Raw genomic sequence first — 23,373 nt, 5'->3', positions numbered from 1 at the left:
GAGTTTAAATTAATTATTGGTGTTTGAAAATGTAATAAAAACATATTAAGATTAGTGTTTTTTTAAAACGTATATGCTCCATAAAGTTAATTGAAGATACTTTTTTCTTGAGATAAATTATGAAGTTTTTCAAAACCTAAATGATTTATATAAATTTTTATTGTGAAACACAAATTAACTGTTCATAGTACATATTTTGAGTATAGATTACCAGCATAAAAAAAATTACTTTTTACTAACAAAAAATTAGAGACATCTGTCATAGAAAACCAAATAGTACAACAGAACATAAACGCAAAGTTAAAGTTTTACAAAATACAAACTTATACTTTATCACCAAGAAGAAAAAACTTTAAAAGGACTCAACGAAGAAAAATTATAGTTTTTAGACTACTAAGATATTTAAAATAAGTTTTTGTAAAACACTATTTTGCTTATTACAAAGTTCATACTTGTCACATTTAAAATAAAAATTTTCTACAACACAAAAAATACAATATCAGCACAAAAAATAATCATAAACTTCATTATCATTTACAAAGTTGTAATTAAGGCAAAAAATTAAGGTTTATTTAAAAAATTTAAATATCCATATACTTTAAATGTATAGAAGCATATACAAATATTAATATGAACTACAAGTTATAAATTTATACTAAATCTTTATATATTTTTCACCTTTAACAATAAATTTATTCTTTAATTACATTTATTAGTAATAAAATAGCATTTAATATTATAAAAGGCTATAACAAAATTGAATAAATATTTGACTGCAAACCGGTAGCTTATAAACACTAGTATAACTAGAAGACAGATGCATCAACATGCAACATAAAAAGATTTATTACTAAATCCTCCAACTTGAGAAAACCAAATCACAATCCCCTAGCTTTAAATATCCCCAGCACAATTTTCTACATAGAAAACAGTTTTTATTTGGTAGCATCAAGAACGCTCATCAGATTGTGGTTGGTCATATTTCCTTCCTCGCCAATCCTCACCATTTTTTCCATGATTATGTTGGATATACGCTCACACTCGGTGTTTCTATCCTTCACATGCTTGTTCACTTGCGGGAAGTCGTTGAGTATGAGGAGAGTCTTCAATTCGGAAATGAGCTTCATCAGAGACTCGCCAGCTCGCACAATGTTGGCTGCACGCACCTGTGTTGTTGCGCTTGAACAAATTGGAACTTTAATTATTGTTTTTTTTGTACGTTGAATGTATTAATTAAATCAAAAAGTCGTAAATGGGTACAGAACTATGGTAATATGGCTTAGGGTATATTCATACTTTAACTTATAGCAAAACTTTGCTAATAGTTCACTAAAAACCAAGTCCATTGTATATCTAGAGTAGATTTTACTACTAACAAAATGATGCCGGAATATACAGGGAGTTCGTAAATGAACTTAAATTATGAGCTTGTTAAAGAAACATAATACAATTTAAAAAAAGCCGACCCACAGTTTAAAAATATGAAATTAATCCCTTGTTTTACATAGTTCTTACAGTGACTATAAAAATTCACAGGCCTTTCATATAAGGGTTAAAAAATCTAAGTTTGAAAAAGGTTCTAATACTATAATCTAGTTCCGACTTTTAATTGTTTAGTTCACCACTCAAGTTAACAATTTTAGTTGGGCTATGTAACATAAAAAAAAATTTTGCATCAAAAAGATTATTTTTCGTAGCAATTTAAAGCATTCACAAGTAACTTATTGAAAGAAAATCTTATTAAAAATAATTAAATAATTACTTTTTATTCAACTAACTTGCATCTCAAGTTTTCAATTTAAACTTATAAATCAAACTTTATCTTTTTAAAGCTATTCAGAAAATGTGATTAATAATGGTTGCTATATATAAGGTCAAAAAAAAAACATAACAAGTAAATATTTTGTGATTTTTATAAAATATTATTAATTTTTATTATTTTTCAGTTTTATGTAGAAATATTGTGTAAGGAATTTAAGTGTAGCAAAGATCATTTTTGTCGTATTTACTCAGAATAAATAACTATAACTAACTAACTGAGTATTTTAAATTAAGAAAAAAAAATAACTTAATTTTTAGAAATATGTGAATACACTAAAAAGGTATTTATTTATAGTTTAGTTGAGTTGACAATTTTCTTATCAAAATAAATGTTATACTAAATCTTATACATAGCTTTGCATTTAAACTTTTGGTATCTTTGATGATTTAATAAATTTTTAATAAAAAAATTGTCAACAAAACTAATCTAGAAACTTAAATGATGTCAAAAGTTTAAATTCAAACATACTTATAAGATTTAATAAAGAAACTTATAACTAAATTATTCAGGTTATTACAGGTATATATGTCTTTGAACTTTTGTTGGAAACAAACGTTTCTCTTTAAAAAGTATAAAAATATGATAACCTGGCTAAAGTTATAACCATAAATCTAAGCAATTAGATATTATAAAACAACGTTAAATAAAACTGTGGAGATAATGTAGACTACCTTTTTTTGTTAATAGTTTTATCTTAAACAGTTTTTGTTAGAATTTATTTAGTAAATAATTGAAAAAAGTTCACAGATTGACAAAAATCATAATTAAAAACTTGTAAGTAGTTATAAACTTAACTAATAAGAATTAAACCAAGTTATATGATTATTGACACTTATGGATAAAAAAACAGACAATACAAGTTTTACTAAAACTGCAACTACTAGAAAACACATTAAAATTTTGATAAAATCTTAAAAAATATTAAGTTAAAAAACGTTACGCAAAAATAAAAAATATCAGTTTTAAAGAATTTAGTTTTTTCAACAAAAACATATGTCACACAAGTATTAAAAACACTAACTTATCTTATATACTAAACTTACTTAAGTAAAATTCTTAACAACTTAGATTTTACTGACTATGTGGCAACAATTTACAAGACTTTAAGTTATGGTAATATTAGTAAAAATATAAATTAATAAATCTAAAAAACTTAAAAAACAAACTGTCATTTGGTAGTTGTCAATATGATGTGCAGATGAAGCACTAATTTTGCTATAACTTTTTATCTCAGAATCTTTGATAATGTTAGAGAAGTTTACTTGCATATCAGTTACATTTTCCTGCAGCTGTCTGTACAAAGTTAATAAAGATAAAATTTTAAATATTAGATTATTTGCTTAAAAAACTTGAGTATGAGAATAAATTATAACAAATTTTAGGAAAAATATTACTAACGCAAACACCTTTACTAACTAGTACAAAAAACTAGCTAAGAAATTTAAAACCGAAAAAAATTATTATTACCTATTGAATGACTGTAAAAGCTGTTTTGTATTTTCAGAAAGTTGATGTTGTTGAGCCTTTTTGTTTTGACTCATCACTCACTTTCATAAAGTTAAGATTTAAAAAAAAATTATCTCTGGAAAAATATAAATACTTATAACAGCAATAAAAATATTTCAAGGTTTAAAGAATATAAAACACAGCAAACCTATAGATATAGTTTTCAAATTTATATAAGGTACTAGGATAGAAATATACTCACTATTATCTGGAATTAAAATATAATTAAATTTTTATGTGTTATTATGAACACTAATATTTAGAAAAATTAATATTAAATAATATTTTAACAAGTTAGATAAAATAACTTTACCGAGAAAACAATAAAAAAAAAAGACCGTTTGAGTTTGTTAGTTGTAAGTTTTATTTACTTTTGTAAACTATAAAAGCATAAGTCTTAAAATGTTGTATCTTAACAACTTTATACTAAAAACCTTTTGATAAAGCACCATATATTTACTTAGTAAGTTAGATAAACTAAACTTTTATCTATGGAGTAATTTTGTAGACATTTTAGTCAATATTTTATTCCTCTAGTTTTTAAGTACATGTTATATAACATACACCTTACCGTTGATATATACTTGTTGATTCTTAACACCTTATATATGGAATAAATTGTTGTATGGCTTGATAAAAAGGAATAACTAGTTGTTAGCCTGTGTTACAATTTCATGTTCTATTAAAAACTTTTTTTTCTGTTAAGAGTTTAGTGATTATAAAGTAACTTGACACATAACTTTACACGTGCATAACTTTACACGTGCATAACTTTACACGTGCATAACTTTGCACTACTTTAAATATCTTGGATTTAAGGGCATAGGGGGGTAAAACACTTTTTTCACAATTTAGTCTTATTTTATTGAGTTTTAATTAAGCTACATGTTGCTTTTTACAGATTTTAAAAATTCAAAATAGTTCATGAGATATAGCAGGTCAAAGTCAGAGACTACAATAGATTCCTTATTGGGAGCGCAAACTAAAATGACAAATAACTAGAAATCACTAAAAATCTACCTTCTCCTACGTTTTTTGAGATAACTATCTCAAATTTTCAGGAAGCGTTTCTTGCAATATTTAGAAAAATTCTCATTAACAAAATTTACAAAATTAAAAGATAAAAAAAAATATGACCAAAAAAAAAAATTTTTTTTGTTAAATTTCTTTATAAAATTTTTATTTTTTAATTTTTGTTCCAAAAGAATTTTCTTTATATTGCAAGGAACATTTCCTGCAAGTTTAAGGTAGTTATATCAAAAAACGTAGAAGGTAGATTTTTAGTGAAACAGTTTTTTTTGCCGTTTTTAGTTTGCTCCCCCCATAAGGAACCTATTGTTGCCTCAGACTTTGACCTGCTATATCTCAAAAACTATTTTGAACTTTTAAAATCTGTAAAAGGCATCTTGTAGCTTAGTTAGTTATTTTTTAGACCTTCTACAGTTCTTTGCACCTGTTGTATAGTATATCTTCACACTTTCGACTTATGATAAAACAAACTTCATAAGCAGGTTTTATAGTGAACACCAGGGTTCCCTAAACTTATCTTTATATAAAATTGTTTTTATATAAAGATAAGATATATTTTAACTCTTTGAATCAAAAAAGTGTCCTGAGTGACCTTAAACTTTCCTTAATCATCATTAGTTTTCAAATCATTATTTTTTTAACTTTTTAAATTTAGTAAAAATCAAGTTTGCCTACAAAATTGGTTGTTAAATAACAAAATTTACAACTAGTTTAACTAAATCACATTCAAAATCTATAAAAAAGCTTTTTAAAGATTTTAAAAATATACAACTATTCCGAGTTTTTTATTAAAATAATAAATTTATCCTGATACAGTCTGAGTTTAAATAAAAACCAAAATATCCTTAGCTATTCTGAGCTGTCCTGCGTCATCCTGAGATTTTCAAAAAACTTAAAATATTCTGTGTTATCCTGAATGTGTGGCCACCTTTATTATTTCTTTGTTTATCTAAAGCCAACTACTTTATTGTATACTTCAAAATATTGAGAAAATAAATTATATAAAGAAGAAATAATTATAATTAAAAAAAATATATGTTTAATGGTTATAAAAACTAACCCAAATTTAGTAAAACATCCAAACTTTCTTGCGTTTTGAAAACAATTTAAAAAACCTGAGTGCCTGTGTTTTCCTAAACATCTCTAAAAACATTAAAATAACCTTAGTGTGTGGCAACCCTCAAAAAGCTTTACAAGAATTTAGGTAAAACTTGTATGGGTTATATATTTAAAAAACAATAATTAATTGGGAAAAAAATATAATTAAATCATGAAACTTAACTATACAAGTCTGTTAAAAATAAAAATTATTAAAAAAAAATTATGTTTGCATAAAATTCTGTAAACCTAAAATTCAAAAATTGTGCAATATTGGAATTTTTCTGAAACATTTATTTAGGCTTATGGTAAAAAAAAAATTGAAAAAAAAATAATTACAAGTTAAACTTAGTTTATAAGTATGTCAAAAAAAAAAATTGTTAATAAAATTATTTTTTTTGGAGAAAAACTTAAAAAATTAAAAAAAAAAAAATAACTCTTTTAAAGGGGTCCCACTACAAAATTCAAATCCCAATTTGACAAAAATTATTATGAAAAGAAAAGCAAAAGAACGTTCTTTAGAATAAAAAAAAAAGTTCCAAGTTAGCATTAAAGAATTTGAAAATAATTGGTTTTAAAGTTTGGTTAAAAAACTATTACAAAAAAAGCCATTCAAGCCAAGTTCACTCTCTGCTACAATAGCTTAAACATAGCTTGACAGCGTTTTTTAGGAATTTTATAAAAATGTCCAAACTTTAGACCCAATTATTTACCTTATCTTAATAGCTAATTGAATTTTTTTTATTCTAGAGAACGGTCCTTTGTCTTTAATTAGAAAAAAATCCATTGGATTGGGTTTGACTTTTTGAGTGGGACCCCTTTAAATTTTTTTTATTTTTACAAGCTTTTCACCAAGAATAACATTTTTTTTTCAATTTTCTTTATTTAAAAACACTTATTGAAATGAGTTTAATGACGTTGTAATTTTTTTTTTTAATTTTTTTTTATATACTATAAGCCTAAATAAATTTTTCAGAACAATTCTAATTTGGCATGATTTTTGTTTATTAGATATACATCTTTTTATGCAAAATAAAATATGATTTAATAATTTTAATTTTTAAAAGACTTGTTCAGTTATGTTTTATGTTGTGATATTTTTTTGCAGTTTGTTAATGTTTTTAAAATATATGACCCATACAAGTTTTACATAAACTCTTAGCAAAGCTATTTGAGGGATTTCTTACTCAAGTGCTAAGAGTTTAGGTAAATGTATGAGTTATATATTTTAAAAACAATAATAAACTTAGAAAAAATGTCACAACATAATAAAACATAACTATACAATTCTATAAAAATATTATACTTTTGCATAAAAATCTGTATCTCAAAAAAACAAAAATTGTTCAGATTGGAATTTTTCTGAAAAATTTATTTAGGCTTATGGTATAAAAAAAAAATTAAAAAAAAAATTAAAAATAGAATTTAGAACATCATTAAACTCATTTCAATAAGTATATTTAAATAAAAAAAATTGAAAAAAAATTATTATTTTTGGAGAAAAGCTTGTATAAATAAAAAAAATAAAAATACTCAAAATTTTCTATGGGGTCCCACTCAAAAAGTCAAGCCGAACCCAATGGATTTTTTTTTAATTAAAGACAAAGGACCGTTCTCTACAATAGAAAATAAAAATTAGCTATTAAGATAAGGAAAATAATTGGGTCTAAAGTTTGGACATTTTTATAAAATTCCTAAAAAAGCTGTCAAGTTAAGTTCATACTTTTTGTGTTACATACATATAAAATCTTTCATATGCTTCTGTGGAATTCCCTAACTTAAAAACTTATTATACATCTCTGAATCTGATAGTAAAAACAACGAGCATAAAGTTAATTTTATAGGCAAATTTATTAATTTTTCAAAAAACATAAAAATTTAATGTCAATTATTTTCCTTATCTTAAAAGCTATCTAAAATTTTTATTTTTTATTTTAGAGAACGCACCTTTGTCTTAAATTAAAAAAAAATTTTTTGGTTTGGGGTTTGAATAATTTCATGGGGTCCCTCCAAAAATAAAGGTTTTTTTTTGGTTTTTTTAATTATTATTGTTTAGAACCAAAAATAAATATTTTTTTTTTATTTATTTTTTTTTTCTCTTATTTTGCATGTTATTTAAACTCTTTAATGTTTGTTTTATAAATAATGTTAATATCTTTTACGATTTGGCCCCAAATAAAAATGATGTATATTACACTATCATTTGCCTTGGCCATTTCCTAGATAAAAAATTGATAAAAGGAAAAAAACAAATTAATAATAATGTGAATTACAACAAACTTAATTAAACTAAAGTAATTTAATTAAATTCGTTGTAATGCACATTCTTATTATTTTGCAAAGATCAAAGAAGAAAAAATACTTTGCATATACGTAAACAACTATTATTAAAAAACTTTTAAATATGTTTAAAACTAAGTTGAAGTTATTCTGTAAACAAAAAAGTAGGAAAAATCTAAAACTTTATTTAATCAAATGCATTATAAGAAAAAAGCAATATAATAGGTATATTTGCTACTAGCTACGTTCTCTCATTTAGTTACGCCTTTTTTCTGTGAACACAATGTGCGTAGATTCGTGAGAGGTGGTGTACTTAATTTAATTAATGCTGTCTAGTGTAAAGATTAGTAAAAATATTAAGTGTTACATAATAGAGATTCGAGAAGTTTTAAATTTGTTTTTATAGTTAACAACTATATTTTTACTACAAAATATTTTCTGTTCAATCATCGTTAATATCCATGCTTATAATTTTCAAAAATGCTTTCAAATAAATGTTTGCTTGTAAAATAAAACATCAAAGTGTTATTCTAATATTAATTGTTTAATAAATTCCTTACTTCAAGCTTTAATCTTTTTTTCGTCAACTGAACTACTATTTATTGAATTAATAGTTTTACTTTTTAGAACTCTAACAGTACTATTGACAATGTGTATACTGTATACTACAAATTTTTTAAGCTGTGTCAGTTATAAACCAAAGTCCACACTGGTGTCGCAACTTTAAAACTTGAGAATTATAAATTTTCTAAACAATAGTTTTCACATGTTACATATAGAGTAAATAATTTTCGAAAAGCTACATTATACTTTTTTCAAATTTTGTTAGCCTTTGCTAATAATGTGTACTGGCATGCTTAAACTTTCTAAAATTTAGCACATAAAGTTTTTGTCAGTAAGTTTAATTGCTTTAAAGTATATTAATTTATACATATACACCAACCAACCGTAAAAATGAGAATAAAAGTTTTCTAAAAAATTATAGATATTTTACTTATCGGCCTGAATTAATAACAGTTAAAATATTAAAAATATAGCTTTTTATGTTATATATTTAATTTAAGCTTTTAATACTTTCAAGTTAATAGTCTCGCAAAGGTGACCATATCGCCTTTTTAGGGATAATTTTGGCTATCAAAGACGTTAGAAATTAAGGTGAGCAAAACTAATTTTGTAATTAACTAGTAAAGGGCGATATCTATAAAATAGAAGCAATTTTTTCATTAAATTTCCGTCAAAGGGACGTTTATGAAAATAAGTTTGGGATATCTAATACAAGGTAGTAGTTTAATTTTTGTGTGATGAAAACATAGGCATACTGTTGAGTTATTGTTTTTCTGAAGTACAATATAAAAATAAAATCATAAATTTTTCCGAAATTTAATACACTTAACCAATATAGTGTTTATAATAATAAATTTAAATTTCGAAGCTTAACGTTTTAACAGCTTATTTTTTAAAATAGTGTGCATAAAATAGTTCGGTTAGCTTTTTTAACTCTGTTTTTCTAGTCGGTCCTAATAAACTTCAAAACCTTTTTAAGTAGTAAAACTGTTTCAAATTTTTTTAGTACTAAGATAATGTTAATTACTACTAACATTAATAACGAAAACTGTACAAGACATAGTTGAACTTCAAACATTCATCTAAAAAATATTTAATCAAGGGGCGATTTTTATCTTAAAAGTTGACGATAAGTCAATGAATTTAAGAAACCTTGATCTAAATTTTTTGAAACACTTTTTGAAACTTAGTTTTGATATAATGAACTTCTTATTGTTTGATATCAACTAACAAGACATGTACCTAAGTTTCATACGCGGCCTAGTATTTTTCGTCTTGTTATTTTAAAAGATTAAGCCGTAAATTTCTAATTCCTTGTGATTTTTAGGTCTGATGTTATTTAAAACTATTTCATAAAACACTTTATGCTCTTTTAACAAATAAAATTTGGTTCATAGAAATATACGATTTGACAACTTATGACTACAAGTTATACTTACTTTTTATTGTAAACAATAATTGTTTCGCATTCATAAAAAAATAGTTTTTTGAATTTTGTTTAACACTTAACATATTTTGACTATAACAATCTTAAAGTGCATATGCAGTTGCTAATACTTGTACCTAAGCTTCAAATATTCTTTCAAATAAAACCTAAAAAAAATCAGTTTCAATATTCATATGCATGTCAAAGTTATGTAACTCTAATTATCTAGGTAAGCTAAGCTCGTCGGAAAATTCATTAAACTAGTTTTGTACGCAAGTAATTCATTTAACTAAAGGCGTCTCACTTAGACTACCCTGTATAGTTTGTTTATGTTTAATTTATTTATTAAATAATACTTTACGTGTCGTTTTTAAAGTTTTAGCATAATACTATTATTTTAAGGCTAAACATAATGTTTTTGAAGTTAATTAAATATGCAAATTATTTATTTTTTAAACCTCAGAAAAAGAATACTTATCTTGATCTTAAACTTAAGTTAATACATGCAAACTTTTTTATCAATGTATTATATATTGTAAATTTATGAACTGTATTATGATAAAATTGGTTAGCAACAAACTAATCTATTTCCTTTATTTGAATATTTTTGTTTATTTTGTGGGTATCAAAGTACTTTTAAACAAATTTAGCGTATATTCTAAATTAAATATAAAAGTATAAAAGATAGTTTTTTAAATATTTTTTTAATTAAATTAAGATGCATTTAAGCTTTAAAGATTTTTAGCTTAAAGGCTTGCCTATTTCTTCCTTATTCCTTGAGTTTTATTTTGATGTTTAAAATTAGGAAGTTTTTAACTTGACAACGTCAATCTGCAGCACCGCCTAACAAAAAGACCACGCGACGCAACTGTTAAAGTTTAAAACCTTATAAACTTAAAAAATCGTTTTTTTATCGAAAATAGCTTAAAGTAGATATACTTAAATGTTTGTAAATTACTGTTATTTATATTTAGTTTTTACTTTAGCGAATCGAATTCAGACACATTGTTACAACCTTTTTATTTATTTTTTTATATTTCTGTAGACCTTTTTAACTAATATGTACATACTGTACATGAATTTTCTATACTAGCTATTTTCAAAATTCGTTAAAAACTTACAGACTCCGTAGAACTGTTAATACTTTATTGGCAGCGAAACTTTTTTTGTTAAAAACAAAAACTAATTGTACTTTAAAAATAAACAAAGAGATGTTTTTTTTTACATCAATTACAAATATACTAAAAAAATATTTCCACTAATTCAAAGTTGTCAAAACCTGCGGTAAAATGGACAGTACATTAGTATTCGTATAAGTAAATTTAATGATTAAAAGTTGTCAAAAACATTTGAATTTAAATAAAAACTTTCTTTTTAAACACTATTTTTAAAACAAATCGGTTCTAAACTTAACTTTTTTTTTTGGAAAATAATGTCTAGTAAAAATAAAATCAATTTTAAAACAATATGTCACCTTCTTTTTTTAATTTAAATTAAAATTATTAATTGAGACATTGGTACTAAAAGTGTTATGAGCGTAGTTGTGGATGATACAAATAATTAAGTAAGTCAAATATCTCTTTACAATTTACTCTAGATAATGTGGGAACGGGTCTAAATTGCACAAAGATAAAATTGCACGAAGCCAAATTTGCACGAGGGAACAAAATTACACGAAGATGATTTTGCACGAGCGTAAAAAAATACAGGAAAAACAATGTATAAACAGAAAAAAAAAAAAGAAAAAAAAAAGTTACTAACCTAGGGTAAGGGTTAGGGGTAACAGTGATAGTAAAAATAAAATAAAAAATAAAAAATATATTATTATTTTTTCTTTAAATTAATTAAAAAGCTATCCACCGAGAGTAAGGGTTAGGGGTAACAATGATAGTGAAAAAAAATAAAAAAATAAAAATTAAAAGAAATAAAGCTAAAAATGTATATAAAAAAATAAAATAACTTACCGACCGAGGGTAAGGATTAGGGGTAACAGTAAAAAAGAAATAATTAATAAAAAAAAAAATATTTAACCGTGCAAAATTGTCTCCGTGCAAAAGTGTCTTCGTGCAAAATTACCCTGTGTGCAAAAGTATTTTCGTGCAATTTTGTGCAATCGTGCAGTTTTGTCTCCTCGTGCAATTTTCAAACTAAACTTATTCAGCTTCTAACCTGACAAAACTATTTAAAATATGCATACGTCCTAAGCTTGAATACAACACTTAAATTTGGTCACCCTTTTTAGAAATAACTTTAATAAAATTGAGTCTGTGGAAAGAAATTTCATCCGTTTATACGTAGTTGTTGTAACATATCCAATACCTCATATAATGATAGATTAGTTAAATTTTGATTGAAATCTTTAGAATATAGAAAATGGGAATTTGATTTAATTACTCTTTATAAAATTAGTAATGGCAAATATTTTCATTTAACTATTCAGTTTTTCCCATAATAAATATCAGTCAAAAGGAAATAATAGAATAATAAAATGCATACATAATTTTAACAACAGTCAGTGGCAAGGTTAATTTTTTGACAAAGCAAAGACTATGTGGATCAGGTTACCACAAGATGTGGTATCGTGTTAGGTTAGAGGGTGGAAAATTTTCGATTAAAACTAAAAAGATTTTATTTAACTACTATAAATATCAGTAAAATCTAGTAATTTTCCATAAAAAAACAATAGAAAAAAAATTATAGGTAAAATCATTTAAATTAAGTACTGATTTATATATTTTACTATTTGTAATATTAATTGTTTTATTTTCCTACGCCTCCCCCCTAACAGACTATTACTTTACTTTTATTATTTTTGTACAATCATTTATTTATTTGGTCATACTTTCTTATGGATGTGTATTTAGTATTTCTTTTTTTGTATGTACTAAGTTATCGTCTTTTAAATTTATCAAATAAGTTTAAACTTATTTATAAGTTTTATATAATTTCAACTTTTATGTTTATTTTAATTTTTTGTTGAATATAAGTCTGTCCTGTTTAAGTGGCTCATGTTTTGATGCCTGAGTCCAATATTGCACAATAAACAACATGATAATATAATATAATTTTTATGAAGGAAATCAATGAAAACTTCTGAACACAACACCTATCATCACCAAAAACTTGCCTAATGAATACTAATAAATATGTCTAATATAAACGTGTGTCTTTGTTTTAATATATAGTACAAAAATTTTACATAGAAGTTTAATACAATAATCTTTTTTTTATAAAATTTTTCAAAACAATAAAAAAGTGTATTTAAACTTTGAAAATTGTCTTATTAAATAGAAAACATTAGAAAAAAGAAAATACTTTTTGTTGGATGTACTTACAGATTCATTATTTATATCCAGATTTTGTTTAATAAAAAAAATACTGTGAACATATATTTTATTAGGTTTATAACTTAATTTTATATTTACTCGATCTTTTTATGTAAAGTGTTTGTTAGTTTGTATTAAGTGATCTTCTTTGCTCTCAAATATTGCAACTTTTATTTGATAGTTGATTTGTTTTTATATCAAGCCTCTTACTGATACTTTTATACTATAGTTTTTATTCTGCTTGTTGTGAATAGCTTGTGGTATTTTGTTTAGAAATTTGTAGAAATTAAGTAATGAATTATGTAACAAATTACTTTAGAATTTACGATAATATGCAAGTGTTTTATGATTTTCTTTATAGCTTTTTTTTTTTTTGTGTGTGTTTTGTCTGGCTGGTGAAGGCTAATTAAACTCTCTGAGTTAAAAGTTGCAAGATCTAAATCCAATGGTCGAAACAGACACAAAAAAAAATATCAAGTTAATTAAAAACTATTTACTTTAACAACATAAACATTTCATTTCACAATTCGCTTAGTTATTGAAACGCAAATAACCAAAATATATAATTTTGTTTTTGTGACATAGTTGATTTTAAGTTCGGCAAATTTTAAATCGAATACTTTCGTTGACAAATTAGATTTACTTTCAGTTTTATTTTGAATTTTGTGGCGGGGCAATAAATTTTTTGAAGATCATAATGACTTATGCTAGATAGTAATTTATTATTTCAATAGCACTTTGGCAGATTTTAATTCCATATTATATTTCTATATATGATAAAAGTATAATTTTGTTAGATAAAGCTGTAAACTTCCTGAAATAAGTCTTATTTACGTTAACTTAGCATTATTTGTTTTATTTTTAAAGTCAACAGTTCAAAAATTCTTGCTTAAATTCGGCTTGTATATTTGAAGCTGAAGTTGGTCATGAGCTTTAAAAAAATAGCTTTTTTTATCATTTGATTTTCTAAACTACTATTTGTTAATACAATTAGTTATGATATTGTAAATTGATAAAAAGACATTGACAAACGTCTAATTAATTTTTTTATGAATGTTGGTGATTAAAAGTATATACTTATGCTAAATATTTTTCTTACCTAAATAAATTTATGCTTCTTTGTGTTGAACTTATTTTTATGCTTATGAAGTAAAGCAGTAAAGGAAAATAAAACTTCAAAACCTAGAAAAAGTTTGATATAGACTTTAATTCCAGAATTTAGTTTAATAAGTTATTAGTCATTCTTAGAAGCTAGTTCTTTGATAGTTTGAGCTAATACTTTGAATTTAAAGCAGGACATGAATTTATTTCTAGTTTAGTGATTTCTAGTCACAGCTTCTTTCAATAATTTCATACTAACTTTTGAAAATTTCAAAGCTTATTTTGCATAATTTAAAATTTTTGATTTTTAATGTTTAGCTTATTGCTAAGTATTATAAAACTATGTTTTTAACTAATATTTTTTATACAAACTTTATACAAACTATTTTTTTCAGCTGTAAAAATGTATGTCACAATACTTGTTATTAGTTTAAAAAAATTAAAAATTAGTTATAGACATTAATACATTTTTGATTTAAAAATATATAGTTTGTCAAAAATTCCAAACAAAAAAATAAAGTAACTAATTAAACTAAGATTGATAAAAATCAAAAACAGATTTAAACTACGAAAATCTCAGTTAAAATTTACATGCTTTTTAGTAAAAAACATATTGATTATTGTCAATATCTTGAGGCTTAAAAACTATTGCTATACAAAATATAAACAAAACTATTGAAAAAAATACCGTCAAAAACTACATTTATGTCATTAGAAAAGTTTATAAACAAACTTTATGCATATAAAAGAACATCACTTATTGTTCTATTCAACACAGTCGATGAATAATTCAAAAAAATATTTTTCCCTAAAGTTTAGTATTTGTAAAGAAAAACTAAAACAGACAAATTAGTTATCTTTCTTTTTGTTTATGTTCTGTAATCACGGTGATTTAGGGATAATAAATCAATACGCAGCCATAAAACCATTAGATAATGATTAGTTAAAAATTAAACTGTTTTTTCTTGGTATAAGTTGTAAGCACAAAGTTACTTTAAGTTAGGTTTAAAAATTTGATGTAAACAAAATGTACGAGTAGGTAACTTTAAAATAAAAAGTTAAAAATTAATACTTGTGTCAAGTTGTTGTTTGTTTTAGTTTTAAACAGTTTTAATTTATTTAATGTTTTGTAAATGCATTATATTTTTTTTGTATATAAATTTACTAAGGATAAAAGAAATATCATAACTTTAAAACAACTAAAATAAATTTAACTACTAAATGTGAAAAACTTTGTAAGAAAGGTCGAATTTATTACTACTTCGTACCTTATTTTTTAACTAATAAACTTGTTTATAGCAAGGAAATTTAAAGTTTTTTTATTCTTAATGTTTCGATTATAAAAACAATTTGTACAGTAATCTTCCTTTATTGTACCAACATATGTTTCTGTGTGTTAACGAATCAACACACTTCAACTGGGTTCTGTAAAAAAACAATTACTGTAATGAAAGGATACAAGCTTAGAATAAAGTAGGTGTATAAATGTTTTCATTAAAATAAAATATTTTTTACAGATAACAGTTAATAATAGGTAAAATACTTAATATTAAATCCGACTGTTATAAAACTATATAATATTTATGACTATTAAGTCTAAAATAAGTAAAGTAAACTAAAACACAAAAAAAAAACAACAAATCATAATATCAACAAACAACTAACTTTAAAGGAAAGAATAACTGATTCAAACTTTACTGTTGTTAACGAAAGAACAAAATACATTTATTACTTCTAATAATTACGTCAGAATATAAATGAGGTTATTTCAACTATTTAATTTCTATTGCAAAATTTGTTAATTTAGTTTTTATATTTGCAATCTATTTTGAACAAAAATAAAACATTAACCATTAGTTAGTGTATCAATAAAATTTAATAAAACTTAACAACGGTGAAGACAATAAAAGTCACAGAAACTCGATGTAACATGTATATTATATATTAATGTTTCAATTTTATAAGTTAAAGTGTTTAAATTAAACACATTTTTAAATTAAAAAAGAACTGCTAATTGTTACTATTTCACAACTAAAACGTAAGCCATAAAAAACTTTGTTGAAAATATCTAAAAACAGATTTTATAAGAAATTATGAAAAAATAATTACTTAAGTTTTTTAAGTGTTATAAATTATAGTTTTTAAGTTTAATCTATATTAATATACTGTATTAGTTTCAAAGTTACAAACATAACTAATTATTTTTCATGAATAAAAATTCAGGTTAATTCCGTGTGATGATAAAAAGCAACATTGAAAGATAGTTGATGGAAAATTTTACTTATATTTGCATTTTAAGCTACTTAATTAAGATTGCCTTTTTAATTATTCATGGTTGGAACAAAAATCAAAGTTTAAAGATTTAATACCGACAAGTAAAACAATGGAGAAAATTGTTTTAACCCAATAACGACGTCAGGCTTTTGGTCCCAAAATAGTTTACGTATAAGCCGAATATTTTTGGCTGCCAGGTTGATTATATAAAATAATGAGTTTAAAAAGTCAAAAGTTTGTTCACTTTTTAATGCAATTTTACTTTAAGTTCAGGTACATTTTCTTTAAAGATATAATAAGACTGATCAAAAACGTTTTAAGACAAGTTAAGGCATGTTTTTTTTTTTTTAAGTTAAATTTAAATCGTTTTTATTTGTTAAATATTCAGTTTCACTAAGAGGGCATTTAAAACCGAAATAGATTAAAAAACAAGGGAAGTTCTAACATCAAAAAGAGTACTCTATACATTTAAAATTTAAATTTAATATAAAAAGTGTAAGCTATCTAACATTTATTATTAAAATAAACGAAAAAGAAGTTTTCGGTACATTTCAGTAACTTACCCTAAAAATTTTTATTGACGTAGAGAGATAAATCAGTTTTTTCATAATAACCCCTATGATGGAATCTTAAACAAATTAAAGCACTTTTACATGACTTATGGTATAAAAACATATGTCATTTGCTTATAAATTAAGTTACTTATGTTTTAAGCATTAATTGATCATACACGAACGTATTATTGCGTAAGAAGCATATGTTTATTACAAAATTAGACATTTTTTACACAACATAAATCTTTTGAAATAAGTGATGACACACTATAAACATTATACGTAAAGTTGTAGCCAACTTTGTGTCTAGTCAACTCTGAGTTGGAAAACTGATTTAAAATTTACAATGTCGAATTTTAATGACACTGGGTTTTGCTAAAACTTCTTTAACAAATCGATGAACATTATTGTTGGAGATCATACTGTTTTATATCAGTTTATAAAGTTTATAAAAACTTTCATAGTATAATTATGATTATTATTTAGTTTTTAAACAAAAACAATCGTTTAAGAAATTAATATCGTTTAGATTTTGCACAAGATAAAAGTAGTTTGCTTAGGAAGTACTCTTTTTTGATCATACAAAAACTGCATAATGAAAATATTGTTTTTAAATAATGTATAAATTGTTATACTAAGCTTTAAAATAAATTGTGTAATATTTCGTCAACAGTAAATCTAAGGATGTAAAATATAAAATGATCAAAAATCTGTTAAAAATACTAATTACGTTTTAATGGTTTATTTTGAAAACTTATCGTAAATATTTCAAATAATAACAATGTTATCTAATTTTTAAAGCGTATATATTGAATTGTTTATAGTTCACTTCACTTTTAAATTAGATGTCAATGACTGTAATTACATCATTAAAGTTGATCAAAAAAACAACACTAGTTATGTATTTGATAAAAACTAAACTAACAACATCAAACGGTATCAAAATATTAAAAAATAAAACAACAAAAAAAAAGAGAAAAGATAGATAAGTTTAAAAAACTAACTATTAAATATAAAGTAAAGAAATACTAATCCACAAAATGAAAGTATATTTATGATTTGAAAAGCTAGTTTTAAATAGTATGTAATTCACTACTGCAGTACATTCAAACTACATTACTATATCATAACAAACAAATAGTATACAAAGTTTATTTATAAAGTTGAAATTCTTTTTGCTCATTATTATTTTTAAACTACATGATGAAAATAAAGAAGTATGTTGAAAAATCTAATTACGATTTTTTTTTTGGTTTTGGATTATCTTTTGATGATCTTAATTATGTGCAAAATTACTTAAGAACCAAACATAATTATTATTTTACGTAGTAAAATTTTACTGGAATTAAGTAGTTGACAAAAGACTGAAGCAAAAAAGCTGTAGACAGCTTTAGAAATAATTTTAAAATCTAAAAAATTTTTAATTAAAACTTTCATACTATTCAAACCAACAAAAAATGTTATCGACATCTATAGCTTTTTTAAATACGAAATTTCGACACTATAGAAAAACCGTTAAAAAATTCTATTTGAGTTGTTAAGATTTTTCGATATTTTTTTCATGTAATTATTTAGAATATAAAATGAACTAAGAAAGTTATAAAATTTAAAAAATAACTTTAGTTCTAACTTATTGAACTTATTGAATTTATCAAGTTAATATTAATCTAAGTGCATTAATTTAAGTAGTAAACTAAACTAAATAGTTCTATATATAGGTAGTGTTTTTGTTTAAATAGAATTGGTCAGATACTAAGCTTTGTAAATTTGTTTTGAAAAATAATAAGTTTTGAACATTTAAATAAAAGTTTTTGCATTATTGGACACTTCTATTGAACTTTATTATTTTTAGTAGTTTTTAAACTAGTTTGACCTTAACTTAATTTAAAAAAAGACAATGTTATAATACATTAGTTGTTTATTAATAAAGTAGAAAAAATCTTATTTTATTAACATTATATTAACCTGCTTTATAAGAGAATGATTTGTGTTTTGATAGATGAATGGAAAAATTAGATATGTAATTTGTTATTTTAAATTTAGGAGAGAATTTTCAAATTTAAATTAGAAAAAGAAACATATACGAGTTACGTGGAATTTTTTTTTCGACGCGACACTGTTGTATATATTCAGTGGTTAGAGGACATATTTACTAATAGCCTAGACGTTGTACTAAAAATATTATCCTTAAAATATTAAAAGTATAAAAACAGACAAACCTTTTTTGTGTTTTACTAAAACACTAGTTTGAGAGTTTCAGCTCTTTAAATAATATAACTTTTAGAACTTATTTAAAAACGAGAAAAATATTTATATATAGATAAGTTTATAGTTGAGTGTTTAAAGTATCAGATTTATGCTTAACAAAAAAAAAGTTAGAAAAATATTAAAACAGATTTTGATTTTTTAATAATACTTAAGAGATTTGACTTTTATCTTAAAGTTTTACATATAAGTTAAAGTTTACTTTTGAAAAATGGTGTAACTAAAAAAAAATAAATAATTTAAAACTACTAAATGAAAACAAATTTTAAATAAGTTACATTTTTACATAAATCAAATGGTTTTACGTAAAATATATTTTAATCTAATTAAATTAAATATACTTGTATTTTACAGACGTAAGATATTTACAGGTATGCGTTCTTAAATGTTAAATAAGTTTTGAAAATCTCACTTTATATATACGGTTCATTTTTATATTATAGTTTTATAAATTCTCACAACATTTCAAAAAAATTAAATCAATGTTTACTTGCATTTAAAAACTGTTCTATAATTGAAATTTACAAGTTAAAAAAGTTCTAAGAAAAGGAAAACACTATGCGTAAAAACGCTAGAATAAAAACTCAAAACGATAGCTTAGTAAATCTTGTTGTTATAATCAGAACTACATTTTATAATCGTTAAGTTTTATTATAACTACTAATTTTTGATTTAAGTAAAGAAAAACTAACTATGAAGTTATTTTTTTACTCATTTAATCATAAAATATTACTATTTATTGCACTCAATAAGATAAAAAATACATTTGAATGATAACTTTTTATTTAGTACAAATAAAAATATTCGTTAAAAAAATATTCTTAAAGTTTTTTCATTAAATGATTTATTGTAAAATACAGAAGTTTCTAAGCAAAACCAGCTTAAAAAAACAAAAAAAAACTTCTGAGTTCATATGAACTTTCATTTTAATAAGACAATTTTTTTTTTTATTTAGCTTATTTACGAAGTGAGTGGTTTTATTATAGTATATACTGAAAAGTCTTGTTTTTTTTAACAAAAATACTTAAGATCAAGTTTAAACAAGTTATACATAAATTTGTTTTATTTATAAAAAGATTGGTACGACAGGTTTTTATAAGTTTAATAGTGTTTTTTTTATTTATTTAAAGTAATATTGTGCAGAAATATAGTACTCGTTGTTTAGTCTACAAATATTTTCAAAACAAAGTTACAAAAAATACTTTTGTCGTGCTTTGTTTTGGATTAAAACATTGTTCATAAAACAAAGAAACAAAAGCTGTAATATATAAAAACTTTTTCAGATAGTGAAAAACTTCTAATTGATAAAAATATAAAGATGTTTAGTGTACAACTAAAAAATTATTTTTTCACACCAATGACTCTTAAAAAGTATATGCAATAATTTTGTTTACCCCCTAATGTCTAACATTTCAGAGTAGATATTCGTGCGTAAGAATGTTATCATTTTTTGTAAAACATACAAGTTATTCAGCATTAGTCTTGCTTACAAATGAATTAAACTGGTACAAAGTATAAGAAAATAAAAATATTTAAAGATTGTTCTTTAGATGTGAAACAGTTTTTTATTTCAAAAAACAAGATGCATGTTTTAAGAAAAAATAAGTATGTAAATAGTGTTTTTTTTTTCTAGTTTTTCAGAGTAGTCAGTCATAAGGTGCAGTTTTCTTCATTATAATATAGATGAAAACTTGGCAACTCTTTTGTCTGTAACATTTCTGTTTAGTTAGTTTTTAATCCTAGACAGTAATTAAATAGACATGTCGATGATAACTAATACACAGACAATATAAATTACATTGTTGAGTTATGATCTAAATTTATTTGTACAGTTATTTTTAGAAACTACTTTTAGATTTTTCTAAATATTCTTTTTTACTTAGTAATACTGAAGTCACACCATAAAGTTTTAGACTAATCTTTACTCTTTTAGAACTGACTTTTGTTTTTCTGTCATAACTTCAGACTACTAAAGAAATAGATTGCTTGATAGTTACTACAAAATATATTTTTCAAAGTGTAGTTTTACAGTTTATATTATAAAATGTTTACTGATTTAAAAATTCTATAATAAAAATAAACTTATCTCTTTGAGCTTTAATGGGCTTTATTGAAACAATGCGTTTTAAAAAACTTAGTGTTTTATAATTACTAAATAGGTTTTTTTAAGTTTTAACAAATTATTAAAAGTTAAAGTGTTTAACTTACAACAAATTTAGAAATATCCATACATTAACTTATATGTGTTTTTTTTTCATACGTAAAAACATCTAAACTCATCATACAAAAATGAAATTAAATATATGTATTTAGACGGAACGGGTCAAAATGTATGAGCGCTACTTTTGCATGAGCTTTAAATGTTATAATCAAGAACTTTATAATTTAAAACTGTTTTCTTTAGAATGTCGTTTTCTTAAAAGAAAGTAATTTTTATTTTAAATTGAACTTTTTTGATTAAACTAAAATTTAAATGTGTCAGTTTGTGCAAAATTGACGCACGTGAAATTCTGACACCTTCTAACATTAATCTCGTGTATGTATTTACACTAGTTAAAATAATAAGTATAAACAATTAATAAACATTTAATTTATAAATACTTTGATTTTTTTTTTTGATCGTTTAGTTAGCCTTTAAACATATTCTTAGCACTTATAACTTCATCGACTAAATCTACATTATGAACTTCGGTTTTGTCTCGTGTATTGTTATAGGATACCTCTTTTCACTAACGGATTCTTATCCCGTAGACCAAAAAGATAAATTGAATGCACCAAACTTTAAGTTAGTAATGACAACAAATAAAAAACTATATATATTACATATGCATACACTTTATAAAGAAAATTCTGTTACCTTAGGATCTGTTCGAAATTAGTTCTACTTACCAAACTAGCCAATAGTTTTTAAGCTATCCTCATAATCAATTATTTTTTTTTTATGTTGACTACTACTGTATTCAATTTAATAGTTCTTTTTAAGACCTTAACATGTGATTTTTTCAAGATAAAAATGGCTAATATAAGTTTAAATTTGGCATAATTAAATAGTATAGTATTAAGTTAATTTCAGTTTTAATAGTTTTTACACCTGTGTATACTACAAATAATGTTAAGCTATTGACCTTTACTTAATTTTAAGTTTAAGCTGGTTAGTACTACCATTAAGCACAAAATAAAAAACTTTAATAAGTTAACTAACTAACCAAAACAGAGAAATTATATAACTGTAAGGTTAAAAAAAATTGTTACTTTTTTCAGTATTACTAAAAATATACAAAAAAATTAACATATTAATTTATGATATAAATTATAATAAAAATTAGAAGAAGTTTCACTAGCTACTAAATCAAGAATTAAAAACTAGGCTTTAGTATAGTTTAATATTTAAAAAAACTATCATTATTATATTCAGTGATTATGACGAGAAAGAGGAACAAATAGGAAATTTGCTGCAAATGGTTTTTGAGAACATGGCTGAAAGTGAGCAACAAGAGCAACACATACAAACAAGAAGTTATCCTGAAGACACGATCCATAAGATAAAGATTGACCATTATCAAAACATTGTACTTGCAAACATGCTTTATAATTTAAGCAAGCCAAGGTTTCAATTAGTATTTATTTTAGTTCATATAACTTAGAATTTTAAAGTTATAGCTTTGTTTTATAGCATGTTTTCGAATAAAAATAAGATTAGTAGTTTAAGCACATTAAAGTAAAGTTAAGAAACTTAACTGAGTTAAACGTGAATGAAAAAAAAAACGTGTAACACCTTAAATAGTAATAAAATAAAACAATAAAAATTATGTAAATAACAAATTTGGCCTATATATTAAATAAAATTATCTATAGGAAGTGGAATAGCCGTGTAAGAAGGAGTGTTGAAAGTGAAAGTACTGCCAACAATGATTTAATTTGTGGGACATTTGTTCCAGAAGGGGCTGAATTTCAGTTTTTCTTAGAAACTTTAGTTAAGCAGCAGAATTTAAACTTAGATTTAGCTTCAATTCGTAATGATGAAAATTTGAGCTTTCCTGTTTACAATTGCTTTTCAAAAAATAAAATCACCAACCCAATAGTTTAAAAAGAACTTAGTGAAATGTAATTTATCTTGAATAAAAAACT

The 23,373-nt window shown here is 23.5% G+C and overlaps 1 protein-coding gene across 1 annotated transcript; it reads right to left on the bottom strand.

The window, feature by feature from the left end:
- Positions 1 to 488: 488 nt before the first annotated feature.
- On the bottom strand, positions 489 to 3,406 carry LOC145844104 (mediator of RNA polymerase II transcription subunit 22-like). The gene is made up of 3 exons (XM_082951456.1): positions 3,290 to 3,406; positions 2,989 to 3,115; positions 489 to 1,166 (listed from the first exon to the last, which is right to left on the bottom strand). The coding sequence occupies exons 1-3, from the start codon at positions 3,361 to 3,363 to the stop codon at positions 936 to 938; spliced, it is 432 nt and encodes a 143-aa protein (XP_082807582.1). The 5' UTR covers positions 3,364 to 3,406; the 3' UTR covers positions 489 to 935.
- Positions 3,407 to 23,373: the final 19,967 nt, after the last annotated feature.

The sequence above is a fragment of the Thalia democratica genome, chromosome 1, assembly GCF_965202585.1.
Source record: "Thalia democratica chromosome 1, ktThaDemo2.hap1.1, whole genome shotgun sequence".
Taxonomy (NCBI): Eukaryota; Metazoa; Chordata; class Thaliacea; order Salpida; family Salpidae; genus Thalia; species Thalia democratica.
Note: the sequence above shows the minus strand (reverse complement) of the source record. Positions and strands in the feature narration are given on the sequence as shown.